This window comes from Scyliorhinus canicula, chromosome 7, assembly GCF_902713615.1.
Source record: "Scyliorhinus canicula chromosome 7, sScyCan1.1, whole genome shotgun sequence".
Taxonomy (NCBI): domain Eukaryota; kingdom Metazoa; phylum Chordata; class Chondrichthyes; order Carcharhiniformes; family Scyliorhinidae; genus Scyliorhinus; species Scyliorhinus canicula.
Window position 1 is genome coordinate 56905846 of NC_052152.1, and position 14275 is coordinate 56920120.

At 47.0% G+C, this 14275-nt stretch overlaps 1 protein-coding gene across 2 annotated transcripts in view; it reads right to left on the bottom strand.

The window, feature by feature from the left end:
- The window catches only part of kdm6a (lysine (K)-specific demethylase 6A), a 334942-nt gene that overhangs the window by 56971 nt on the left and 263696 nt on the right, over positions 1-14275 (bottom strand). For both annotated transcript variants that reach the window (XM_038802080.1, XM_038802081.1), the window contains one exon: positions 2362-3152. In XM_038802080.1, the coding sequence (XP_038658008.1) occupies positions 2362-3152 (791 nt within the window). The remainder of the gene's footprint in view (positions 1-2361; positions 3153-14275) is intronic.

The following is a 14275-nucleotide window of genomic DNA, read 5'->3' on the forward strand; positions in this document are numbered from 1 at the left end:
TGCGGAGTCTGCACATCCTCCCAGTGTGTGCGTGGGTTTCCTCGGGGTGCTCCGGTTTCCTCCCACAGTCCAAAGATGTGCGGGTTACGTGGATTGGCCATGATAAATTGCCCTTAGTGTCCAAAATTGCCCTTAGTGTTGGGTGGGGTTACTGAGTTATGGGGATAGGGTGGAGGTGTTGATCTTGGGTAGGGTGCTCTTTCCAAGAGCCGGTGCAGACTCGATGGGCCGAATGGCCTCCTTCTGCGCTGTAAATTCTATCTATGTATCTATACTTAACAAATCCACTCGTCGTTATTTTATCAGTTATTTCTACATGCAAGCTCTCGAGTAAATTGGAACCTTCTCATTTTGCTATTACATACAAATATTTGACAGGGCATTACCAAATTAGCCATCTCTTGTCTCAATTAAACTGGTTAACTGGATCATTAGCTGCTCGAGAAATATTAAAGGCTTATTGCAGTTGCATTGTGATGGTTCTTTATTTACAGTAGTAATTTCCACAAGTTATCTTTGAACAGAGGAGATCATAGTCTCTAATTCTAGTTGCCCGTTGTATATTTTGTATTTCTTCCATATAAATTATTCTCCAAAGCAAGGTTTTCAAAAGGGGGTTCCAGATTTAGGACAGGGAAGAGGATGGGTTGGGGAAGGAAGTTGGGTGAATGTTGAAGTAAGAACGTCTGCAGGAAAACTTAGCCAAATCTAAATATGGATTTTTTTCTCTCTCTCTCCCCCCCCCCCCCCCAAAACTATTATTTTTCATCCAAATAGAGCACTCACCATCACACAAATCCTGGAGGCTGTTAGCTATAACATTGCTGAGGTTTAAAGTTGAAAGAATTTCTGCACGAACATAATCTAATAATTGTCTTAACATTTTTACCCTTGTTACCTTATATACTGTTTCCAGCAGAAACAAATTTTTCATCTGTTAATCAATAAGGGTTTGACAACGTACATAAACTGCAGTCTATTTAGACAGAAGGTTTTCAGATGCAGACCTGCAATAAAGAAATTTCTCTACCATATGACAAAATTGTGAATTTTTTCTCTTACTGCAGTAGAGAAAATATGTTTAAAAAAGGTTCCCCAAGGTGCTGTTCTACTCATCTATATAACATGACATTAGGTAAATCACACCTTAGCCAAAACATTAGCATATACTCCAAATCCACAGGGGTTTCAGTGGTCACAATCTATAAAAAAAATCACACCAAGGTTTCCTTAGCCACACGAGAATTAATATTTTCTGCAAAACTCCTAGCAATAAAGACATTGAGTACATCAAATGATGTACTCCATCAAGATTTAAACAAAGGAAGAATAGATGAAGCTGTTAAGAAAATAGAATATCAAACTAATGAAGAAGAGAGAAAGAACAGTGATACAAAAATAGGCAAGCTGGAGGAACTGCTGGGGAAGAAAAGTATACGATAAAGACTCAAAACGCAACTGTGCGTGCTCAAATTAAATTATTTCATTTTGGTTGGGCTGGATAGGGGAAGAACTCAGCAACCTCAAAATAAATATATTTGGCTTGGGGTTCCTGCACCTTTACTAAAATAACATTCCATGCCTTTCTATGTTGAAAAAGCAAAAAAGTAGAGCAAATAGGTCGAGAATATGAAAAAGTAAAAATCGCTTATTGTCACGAGTAGGCTTCAATTAAGTTACTGTGAAAAGCCCCTAGTCGCCACATTCCGGCGCCTGTTCGGGAATATAAATATATAGTGTCATTTTACACTTTGTCTCTTCCACCAGGTGCTTGTTCCTGCTCTTCCTTACCTTGTTTATCATACTCAGACTTTGAAGAAAATGACTGCCGAGTCCTCCGCCTCTGCAACATTTCATGGGCCAGTTAAGAGTTAACCACATTGCTGTGGGTCTGGAGTCAGATGGAGGCCAGACTAGGTAAGGATGACAGTTTCCTTCCTTAATGGGTATTAGTGAACAAGATGGGTTTTTGCAACAATCAGTGGCAAATTCATGATTATTAATGAAACTAGCGCTTAATTCCAGATTTTACTAACCAAATTCAAATTCCCCCAGCTGCTGTGGTGGGATTTGAATTCATGTCACTAGGGAATTAGCCTGGGCGTCTGGATTACTAGTCGTGACATTACCACCACAACACCATATGCATTTCTTCATGAGGCTGAATTGTGCCGTTACATCAATACTGACATTGTAAATGAAACTCAAAGGTATTTTATTTTGATGCTGCCAAATTCTTGCCCACACCAGTTACAATTCTTTTAGATATTTCTAAATTGTCAGTTTAGCAGTAACAGTAAAATCAACATTTTCTTACAAAAACTTAATTGTTAAAGCAGTATTTTAAATAAACAAAATTACCTGCATGCCTTTAGCACTTCTGATGAACTGGGATATATAGAAACAGAGGTTGAAGATGCAAGTTGAGGACTAGATTTGTGAGCAGTTAATGGTGGGTCCATTTTACAGGGACTTTGAGAGTCCTCCCCTACACCTTTTCCATTAACCGTATGTCCCAGTTCTCTCGGAGGGCTGTTAAGGCTGGTAACACTGTTAGCAGTAGTTTGTTCAGTGGATTTAGGAGATGGAGTTGCAGTAGAAACAGCTGATGATGGTGAAGAACCAACTGAATTCTCAGTCTTTGTGTGAACAGCTGGATGGATATTATTAACTTTATCGCAAGACACAGAACCCCCATTATTATTATTGGGTTTCCCCATCAACAAGGCAGAGAGCTGAGGATTGTCTGAACTAAGTACACCTGGTGACTTGGACTCTCCATGACTTGAACTTGAAACAGCATTTGCGATAGCTTGATGGACATGATTAGGAAGTCCCTCTATGCTGGCAGTGCTGTTTGGTGTCCCTCCAGAATGCCTGGTTGTTTCAGGCACTGTTGATGCATTTCCTGAAGGCTTGCTCTCTTTGGTTAAGGTAATGCCTTGTTGTCCACCTGAGGTAGCAGTGTAAGAGGAGAGGTGATTGAGAGCAGCCCCCTGTGTTGTTAGTGAATTGTTAGGCATGGCAGGATGTCCGACCTGATTCTGAATACCAGTGCCAGCTGCCTGGAAATGCTGGGAACGCCCAGTGGAAGAGAGAGGTTGTTCACCATTAGGACCTGCCGAATGTGAACTCTGACCTTTGTTCAGCCCCTGAAAGAGAAGCAGCAGACACTTACTTAAATTGAGTTGAACAATTTCTACTTTTTAGTGCCTCTAATATTAAAAAACAGGTGCTTCACAGACAGGAATACAGGAGTCAAGGGAGAGGGGACAAAGAGAAATGGATCTAGCAGAAAAGTGACCACAAACTTGGTTGAAGACAAATTATGAAATTCTTTCAGATTAGACAGGGTGAGGGGTTTGTGGAGGCAATTACAAAGAGTAACACTCTTTAATCTAAAGTCTCTGTCAACAATGGCAAGGGTGTTGAGAAAAAGAAAAAAGGGTATCACACAAGGGGTCCACAATCAAAAGACTAGAAAGCTGAGGGTGGAGAGGGGTGGTGGAGGTGTACTTGAAGATGAGAATATGATTCAAAATGCTGTTAGAGGAAGCCAGTGTAGGTAATAGGCAAGCAGGACAAATATACATGCAACAGCAGAATTATGTCCACAGTGAACTTTATGAAGAGTGAAGAACAGGAGTCAGCAAGAACAGCATTAATAAGCATGGAGTTGCTTATGATATTATGGAAACTTTCAGCTGTGGAATGAGGCAGGAGTAGTTAATGTTGCGACTGACAACAGTGTCATGTCTGACCCTCCTCACCAATCTATATTAAGCTCCCTTCTCCTTCTTACGCATCTGCTGCTACCCTGCATCATCATCAGCAGACATGAGGGAAGTTTCCGATGAGACCGAGGATCGAATCCACATCAAACTGTATGCCACGACTGACTCAGTCCGGTGGTTGGGGGAGGGTTTGGGTCAGTGCCACCACCTAATGTTTGAGGGGAACAGGATGTAGAAAGGAAGAGGGCAGCACGGTGGCACAGTGATTAGCCAAGCACCAGGTTTGATTCGGTGTTGGTGACTGTGTGGAGTTTGCACATTCTGCTCGTGTCTGCGTGGGTTTCTTCCCACAGTCTAAAGATGTGCAGGTTAGGTGGGGTTTCGGGGATAGGACAGGGGCCTGTGCTTAGGTCGGGTGCTGTTTTGGAGGGCTGTGCAGACTTGATGGGCCGAATGGCTTCTTTTTTCACTCTATGGATTTATGGAGGAAGGAGTCAAATAATCTTCCTCAGAGAGGCTCAGAGGTGACAGTATAAAATTGAGATGCTCTGGCTAATTTTGGATAGATAGGAGGGGAACAACAGATCAGTTCAATGGAAATGGAGGAAAAGCGATGGAGAGGGATGGAATAAATGTATCAAGTCTTTTGATTGGGGGAATGCAACAATCAGAGGATGCCATTCATATCTTCTACTTGAAGCTGTTTTGGTTTTGTGTGATGGGGAAAAGCAGGTGCGGTGAGATTTAAACAAAGAGTTACAATAAAAAGGATGGAATGGAGAGATGATCACAAATTCATCAAGGTGTTTGGAGATGGGCTGGTAATTGGATAGGATGGATGGAACATGAATCTCCTTTCTTTTGATAAGGAGGTGATTCTATCAGTTATGAAGCAGAGTCAGCACCTAAGCAGAGGAAACCTGTAATATCTGATTAATTGGCGACCAACAGGTTTGAACAACAATACAAAGTGCTAAGATATTCTACACCTCAAGATGCGATTCTGTTGGGAAAGCCCACGCTCTGCCCTCGCATCCACATTCTAAGGCGAGACTGGCCAATGGGTCACATGACCCTTCAAAACCTCACCTTTTAAAGAGCCTGCTAATATATTCCTCCGCACTTTAAGGCCCTTACCATTAACACACTATAAAAAGTTAAACTATTTACAAAGCAATGTCAATAATAAATATTTTTTTAACAGTTAATTATAAATTTGTTCTATTTGGTGACTTCCTCTGGGAGCAACATAACTCAACAGGCTGTGTATCAACAGTAGTCTCGGTTAGATTCTCTAAACCTGACTTTCTTCTTGCAAGGGTGCAGTCGTGCTCCTTACTTTTTCTTTATTCATTTACAGGATGTGGAGGCTGCTGGTTCGGCCAGCATTTATTGTCCATCCATAGTTGCCATTCAGAAGGTGGTGGTGAGTTTCCTTCTTGAACCACTGCAGTTCTCGAGGTGCAGATACACCCACAGTGTTTTGAGGGGGGGAGTTCCAGGATTTTGACCCAGCAGCAGTGGAGGAACGGCGATATATTTCCAAGTCTGGGAGGGGAATCACCAGGTAAAAGGGTTCGCAGGTATCTGCGGCTCTTGTCCTTCCAGATGGTAGTGGTTGTGGGTTTGGAAGGTGCTACTTAAGGAACCTTTGCAAGTTACAGTAGTGGACCATGTAGATGGTACACGTGGCTGCCACTGTTCGCCACTGGAGGGTTTGAATGTATGTGGAAGGAGGAGCAATCAAGCAGGCTGCTTTGTCCTGGACGGTGATGAGCTTCTCGAATATTTTTGGAGCTGCACTCATCCAGGCAAGCGGAGAGTATTCCATTACACTCTGACTTATGCTTTGTAGATGGTGGGCACGATTTTTTTTTTGGGTGTGGGGGGAGGTTTAAGAAATGAGTTACTCGCCGTAGGATTCCTAGCCTTTGACCTGCTCTGGTAGCCACAGTATTAATATGGCTAGTCCAGTTCGGTGTCTGATCAATGGTAACCCCCAGGAAGTTGGTTGTGGGGATTCAGTGATGGTAAGGCCATTGAATGTCAAGAGGCGATTGTCTTGTAGGATATGATCATTGCCTGCCACTTGCGTGTCATGAATGTAACTTGCCCCATGTCAGCCCAAGCCTGATACTGTCCAGTTCTTGCTGCATTTGGGCATGGACTGCATCATTATCTGAAGAGTCACAAAGAGTGCTGAACAATGTGCAGTCACCTGCAAACACCTCCACTTCTGACCTTATGATGGAAAGGAGATCTTTGATGAAGCAGTTGGTTGGGCCGAGGACACAACCCTGAGGAATTCCTGCAGTTATGTCCTGGAGCTGAGATGATGGACTTCCAACTACTACAACCACCTTCCTTTGTGCCGGGTATGTCTCCAACCAGTGGGAGAGTTTTCCCCTCCATTCCCATTGACTCAAACTTTGTTGAGATTCCTTGATGGCACACTAGGTCAAATACTGCCTTGATGTCAAGGGCAGTCACTCGCACCTCTCCTCTGGCATTCTTTTGTCCATGTTTGAACCAAAGCTGTAATGAGGTCGGGAGCTGAGTGGCCCGAGTGGAACCCAAACTGAGCATCTAGAACATAGAACAGTACAGCACAGAACAGGCCCTTCGGCCCTCGATGTTGTGCCGAGCATTGATCACCCTACTCAAACCCATGTATCCACCCTATACCCGTAACCCAACAACCCCCCCCTTAACCTTACTTTTTAGGACACTACGGGCAATTTAGCATGGCCAATCCACCTAACCCGCACATCTTTGGACCGTGGGAGGAAACCGGAGCACCCGGAGGAAACCCACGCACACACGGGGAGGACGTGCAGACTTCGCACAGACAGTGACCCAGCCGGGAACCGAACCTGGGACCCTGGAGCTGTGAAGCATTTATGCTAACCACCATGCTAACCACCAGGGGCTGTTTAGCACACTGGGCTAATTTGCTGGCTTTGAAAGCAGACCAAGCAGGCCAGCAGCACGGTTCGATTCCCGTAACAGCCTCCCCGAACAGGCACCGGAATGTGGCGACTAGGGGCTTTTCACAGTAACTTCATTGAAGTCTACTCGTGACAATAAGCGATTTTCATTTCATTTTCATGTCATGCTACCGTGCTGCCCCTGAGAGCAGGTTACTGCTGTGTAAGTGCCGCTTAATACCTTGCTGATGACTCCATCACTTTGCTGATGGAGAGTAGACTGATAGGGCTGTAATTGGCTAGGTTGGATTTGCTCTGTTTCTAATGCACAGGACACACCTGGGCAACTTTCGACATTGCCAGGTAGATGCCAGTGTTGTAGCTGTACTGGAACAGCTTGGCTACAGAAGGTCTGGAGCACAAGTCTTCAGTTCTATTGCCTGAATATTGTCAGGGCCCAGTCTTTGCAGTATCCAGTGCCTTCTTACTTCTTAAGAGTTCCCACTGGAACAGTACTTGGACTTTCTTCAGGCCGATTCGCCTCTCCAGCTCCTTGAATAACAGACACATTACTGCCAATATAACCAAACCAGAGCGGACTGCCCCACTGGTTCTCAAAGTGACTCCTGTCTCCTCAAATGATCCATATGCTTTTTTGGGGGGATTTTGTCTTGTAGCTCCACCTCCTATAATACTAGGCCCATTCTGGCCACCACAACACCTGGGACCCAACTTGGTCCACTTCCAAAATTTTTGATAAACACTGGATCATCTACTTTGAATATTGTCTTACCCGCTGATGCATTGTGATTCTTCTTCTGAACACTTTGCCTCCAATACACCCTCCCTGCCAAATTTGGAAAACACCAGCCCCAACCTGGCTCTTAACTGACAACCCATCATTAACTCAGCAGATGTTACACCAGTGGTCATGTGTGGCAAGGTTCTGTAAGTAATCAGGATACGTGCCAATTTTGACTTCAGGGATGTTGGTGGTTGGTTTTTCATGGCTGCCTTAAAAGTTACAGCACGTACAGCAAGTCCATTCAAGGAGAGATGGTAAGGTGTGGTATGTATTTATTTTATTTTATTTGATGGCATGAAGTGTTTGAATTCAGCACTGATAAATGCTGTCCCCATTGTCCAAAACCAGTACTTCTGGCAGACCGTGACATAGCTTCTCCACTGTAGCAGAGGCAGTTGTGGACTTCCATCGCGCAAATGTCTAAACACTTTGAATGCACATCCACTAATCGCAGGAACATTGTACTCATAAATGGGTCTAGGTAATTGACATGAACTTGTACCCAAGGCCAACCTGGCCATTCCCAAGGGGGCATTGGGGCTGCATTTGGTAATTTGTGTTGCAGTTGGCATTGGACACACTGTTTTACTATTCTTTCGATGTCGGTGTCTATCCCGTACCACCAAATGTAACGAGAGCCAACAACTTCATCTTTAACATTCCAGCGTGGTCACTGTGCAATTCATCAAGTAATAGCATTTTTCCAGGTAATTCTCACACCCCATACTGTCCTCACAGCCAAGTTCATTCTTCCTTATTTGATAAGACTTCAACTGTTCTAGTATCCTGTCATGACGCCAGCCATGTAGAGTCATATCCTTGACAATATCAGGTCTCTCAGGGTTGTGCAGATACAGGTAATGTATCACAAAAAACTAAAGCTAAGATGATTTCATGAGGCACAGATGGGAATGGTGTACTTTCTGATAACGGAAGATGACTTAAGGCGTCTGCATTGATGATGTGTGTGCCTCTGGTCAGTGTTGGAAAGTGTATTCGTAAGCAGCCAATAACAAAGTCCAATTCTGTACCCTCGCAGATTTTTTGAGGGGGGGGGGGGGTTCCTTTGTCTTTCTTGAAAAATCTAAGTAAAGGTGTATGATCAATGATGCCTGAATTGCCTGCTATAAATATACCAATGACATTTTCTGACACCAAAGATGACAGATGGGCCCTCCTTCTCGATTTGTGAGTACACCCTCTCTGCAAGTCAAGAGGTCCTAGTCAAGGTCGTTTAAACAAAGCCAGTGGGACTTTCTTTTTTTTAAATATACATTTTATTGAGATATTTTTTAATTTGACAACAACAACGAAATAAACAATCTACACGAATCTATAAACATAGTGCAAAAGCCGTCTTCCTCCTTTGCAGGTCCCACCTTTATTAACCCCCTACTCTAATCTAAACTAAACCCCCCCCCTTTCTGCTGACGATTAATTTTCTGCAAAGAAGTCGATGAACGGTTGCCATTTCCAGGCAAACCCTAACATTGACCCTCTCAAGGCGAACTTGATTTTCTCCAAACAGAGGAAGCTAGCCATGTCCGATAGCCAGGTCTCCAACTTCGGGGGCTTTGAGTCCCTCCAAGCTAATAACATCCGTCTCCGGGCTACCAGGGAAGCACAGGCCAGAACGCCTGCCTCTTTCTCCTCCTGGATTCCCAGATCTTCCGACATCCCGCAAATCGTCACCTCTGGACTCAGTGTCACCCTTGTTTTCAGCATCGTGGACATGACATCTGCAAACCCCTGCCAGAATCCCCTAAGCTTTGGACATGTCCAGAACATGTGGACATGGTTCGCTGGCCCTCCTGCTTTGCACACCTATCTTCTACCCCAAAGAACCTGCTCATTCGGGCCACTGTTATGTGCGCCTGGTGAACTCACCTGGTGAAATCAAGTTCGCCTTGAGAGGGTCAATGTTAGGGTTTGCCCGGAAATGGCAACCGTTCATCGACTTCTTTGCAGAAAATTAATCGTCAGCAGAAAGGGGGTGGGGGGGGTTAATAAAGGTGGGACCTGCAAAGGAGGAAGACGGCTTTTGCACTATGTTTATAGATTCGTGTAGATTGTCTATTTCGTTGTTGTCGTCAAACCAAAAAATACCTCAATAAAATGTATATATAAAAAAAGAAAGTCCCACTGGCTTTGTTTAAACGACCTTGACTGATGCAGAGAGGGTGTACTCACAAATCGAGAAGGAGGGCCCATCTGTCATCTTTGGTATCAGAAAATTTCATCGGTATTTTTATAGCAGGCAATTCAGGCATCATTGATCATACACTTTTATTTAGATTTTTCAAGAAAGACAAAGGAACTCCCCCACCCCCCCTCAAAAAATCTGCGAGGGTAGAGTTGTGCTTTGTTATTGAATTGCATCAGCCTGAGCCTGGCACATGTTGTGGGCGAGTTGACTCTACTCAACGCGTCCGCCCATAGACCATCCTCGATCTCTCCTCCCAACTCATCTTCCCAATTGCGCTTCAGCTCCTCAGTCTACGTCTCCTCTGACCCCATAAGTTCCTTGTAAATGTCAGAGACCCTCCCTTCTCCCACCACCCTCTGGAAACCACCCTGTCCTACATCCCCCTTGGTGGTAGGAGCGAGAAGGTTGAAACCTGCCTACGTAGGAAGCCCCGCACCTGCAAGTACCTGAATTTGTTTCCCCTCGCCGATCCAAATTTCTCTTCCAGCTCCCTCAAGCTAGGAAAGCTCCCCTCTATAAACATGTCCCCCATCCTTTCAATCCCGGCTCTCTGCCACCTCCAAAACCCCCCGTCCATCCTCCCCGGGGCAAACCGGTAATTATTACAGATTGGAGACCAAACCGATTCTCCCTCTGCTCCCACACATCTCCTCCATTGCCCCCAGACTCTCAGGACGGCCACCACCACGGGGCTGGTGGAGTACCTTGCCGCCGGGAACGGCAGAAGCGCTGTTATCGACACCCCTAAGCTGGTGCCCTTACATGAAGCCGCCTCCACATGCTCCCATGCCAACCCTCCCCCCACCACCCACTTCCTGATCATGGCTATATTCGCCGCCTAATAATAGTTACTGAAGTTTGGCAGCACAAGCCCGCCCTCTCCCCAGCTCCGCTCAAGCATCCCCTTCTTTACTCGCGGGGTCTTGCCCGCCCATACAAAGCCAGCAATCACTTTGTTGACCCGTTTAGAAGAGGACCGTGGAATAAAGATGGGGCGACATTGAAATACATACGGGAATCTCGGGAGGACTGTCATCTTCACCATCTGCACCCTCCCAGCTAGTGACAACGGGAGCACGTCCCACCTCTGAAAAGCGTTTGGTCCAGTCGGGCCCGATTTAGTTTGTCCAGCCGTTTCCATTCCTGCACCACTTGGATGCCTGGATACCGAAAGCTTCCCCCTACCACTCTAAACGGCAGCTTCCCCAGTCGCCTCTCCTGTCCCCTCGCTTGGACCGCAAACATCTCACTTTTCCCCCTATTTAGTTTATACCCCAAAAACCGGCCAAATTCCCCCAGAATCCTCATGATTTCTTCCATCCCCTCTGCCGGGTCTGATACATACAGGAGCAGGCCGCCTGCGTAAAGTGAGACTGTGTCTCCGCCCCCCCTGGACCAGCCCCCCTGAGGCTCTCAGTGCAATTGCCAGCAGCTCTATGGCTAACTCGAACAACAGTGGGGCATTCCTACCTCGTCCCCCGATACAGCCTAAAATAGTCCGATGTTGTCCTATTCGTCCGTACGCTCGCCACAGCAGCCTGATACAGCAACCTGACCCAGTCAATAAAGCCCCGCCCAAATCTGAACCGTCCCAGTACCTCCCACAGATATTCCTATTCTACTTCGATCAAAGGCCTTCTCTGCGTCCATTGCAACCACTACCTCCGCCTCCCTACCTTCCGGGGACATCATGATCATGTTTAATAGCCTTCTTACATTAGCCACCAACTGCCTATCCTTAACAAACCCCGTCTGGTCCCCCCAATAACATCCGGAACACAATCCTCAATCCTAGAGGACAAAATTTTGGCCAGCAGTTTGGCGTCCACATTCAATAGGGATAACAGCCTGTAGGACCCACACGGCTCCGGGTTCTTGTCCCGCTTCCGGATCAGCGAAATCGTGGCCTGTGACATAATCGGGGGAAGCATCCCTCTCTCGCTTGCCTCATTGAATGCCCTCATCAACAGCGGCCCCAATATCCCAGAGAACTATTTAGAGAACTCCACTTGATACAGGTCCGGCCCCGGTGCTTCAGACCCTCCGCTATCTCTTCCATCCCGATAGGGGCCCCCAGCCCATCCACCAGCTCCCCGTCCACCTTCGGGAAATTCAGCCCCCCTAGGAAGTGCCTCAATCTCTCCGGCCCCGTTGGGGGTTCCAACCCATACAATAAAACGCCTTATTCATCCCTGCTGAGTCTCCAACCAGGTTCCCATCTCCACCCTTTCCTTTCCCTATCTCCTGGCTGCCTCCCTCTTTCTAAGCTGCTGTGCTAGTATTCTGCTGGCCTTCTCTCCATGCTCATTAATCGCACCCCCCGCCTTTCTCAGCTGTTCCACACCCTCCCTGTGGCTAACAAGCAGAACTCTGCCTGCAGCCTCCGCCGTTCCCTTAAAAGCCCTGCCTCTGGGTTCTCTGCATACCTCCTATCGATCTGTAGTATCTCCTTTACCAGTTGGTCCACCTCTGTCCTGTCTACCTTCGCCCTGTGGGCCCGTCCCCCTGCTCCATGAACCCTTTTAGTTCCTTTGTTATTGCTGGCACCCTGCCCGTTTTTGAGCTTGACTGGTCTAAACGAGGATGAATAACTGTGTTGAAGTCCCCTCCCTTGACCAATTTATGCCAATCCAGGTCCAGTATCTTCCCCAGCATCCTCTTTATAAACTCCGCATCATCCCAATTTGGCTCATACACATTTACTAGTACCACCTGCACCCCCTCCAATTCCCCACTGACCATAACGTAACGGCCTCCCACATCCAAAACTATTCTTCCCGCCTCAAACACCACCCACTTGTTGGTCAGGATCGCGACCCCTCTAGTCTTCAAGTTGAGTCCCGAGTGAAAAACCTGTCCGACCCAATCTTTCCTTAATCTAATCTGGTCAGCTACTCGAAGGTGCGCCTCCTGCAGTTACCACGTCCGTATTCTGTCCTCTCAAACCGCGAACACACGTGCCCCCTCGACCGGCCCATTTAGCCCTTGTACATTCCAGGTGATCAGCCTAATTGGGGGGCTCATCGCGCCCCCACCCCCTTCGCCGATCATCCATCACCTTTCTTGGGCCAGTCTCCAACCCGTGCCCCACGCCTCCACTGGCCCGCCCCCAGGCAGCCTCCACCCCCGACCTCCTCAGTCCCTCAGCAACAGTCCCACCCTCGTCAGCAGAACAATTCCCCCCCCCCTTCCAGTAAAGGCACAATGCAAATCGACCCCTTTGATAAGCCTAACATCTGCTCATCCCCCACTACACTTCTGTGAGCTAGCCCACCCAGCTAGCTTGGTGGCCCACACCCCTGGCGCCCGACATTCTCCCACCTATTGTTCCCTCACCACCACCCCCGCTCATACACACATATTCAGATGACAAACAATCCCAACACAATTGCCCGACAGAAAACAAAATGCTAAACGAAGAAAAGATCAAGCAAGAGATCCAGCATCTAAACAAACACACCTCCATCAGTGTAAATGTAAACTTTAACTTACTCAACTCTGCGACTGACCCCAAATCAATACAGAAAGCATTACAAATAGCGTCCACAAAACGAGAAACTTTTAAAAACATGAACGTTACAGCAAAGTTCAAAAGGTCTCAGTCTGCCACCAGTCCTTCCCTTTTCGCGAAGTCCAGCGCTTCCTCAAGCGACTCAAAATAAAAATGTTGCTCCTCGTACATGACCCAGAGACGGGCCGGATACAACAGTCCAAACTTCACCTTTTTCTTAAAAAGGGTTGACCTGATCTGGTTAAACCCCGCTCTTCTCCCGGCCACCTCCGCACTCAGGTCCTGATAGATCCGCAGGATACTGTTCTCCCATTTACAGCTCAGTGTCTGCTTGGCCCACTGTAAAATACGCCCCTTATTCAAATACCTGTGGAATCTCACCACCATCGCCCTCGGGGGCATTCCCAGCTTCCTCGCGAGCGCTCTGTGAGCCCTGTCCACCTCCAAGGGACGGGAGAATGCCCCATCCCCCAGCAGCTTTTCGAACATATCCGCTATGTATGCCCCTGGGTCCGCTCATTCGGACCCCTCCGGGAGCCCAACGATCCTCAAGTTCTGCCGGTGGGACCTATTCTCTAGGTCCTCCACCTTCTCCAGGAGTCTTTTCTGCTGGTCTCTCACATCCCCACTTCCAACTCCACTGCAGTTTGATGTTCCTCCTGGTCAGCCAGTGCCGTCTCTATTTTCTGGATCGCCCGATCTTGGACATCCAATCTAAGCTCCAGCCGTGCAATTGCCTCTTTAATCGGGACCAAGCAGTCCCGCTTCTGCTTGCCAAAGCCCTCCTGGATAACTTGCATCAGCTGCTCCGTTGACCGCTGGGTCGACAAGCCAGAGGTCCGGTCATCCGCCATGCTTTCTCCCACTGCAGCTTCAGCCCAAGCCTTCTCTGTCCTTCTGTTTCTGCCTTTGCGAGCACTTCTAATACTCCTCTCCATGCACCAATGTGGGAATCCAGTACACAATTGCCTCTATTATCGATTTTTCAAATCAATTCCGATAAAAAATTGGGGGAAAGGTCCAAAAGTCCGACCCGAGCGGGATCCACCAAATGTGCGACTTACTCATAGCCGCCACCGGAAGTGGGACTTT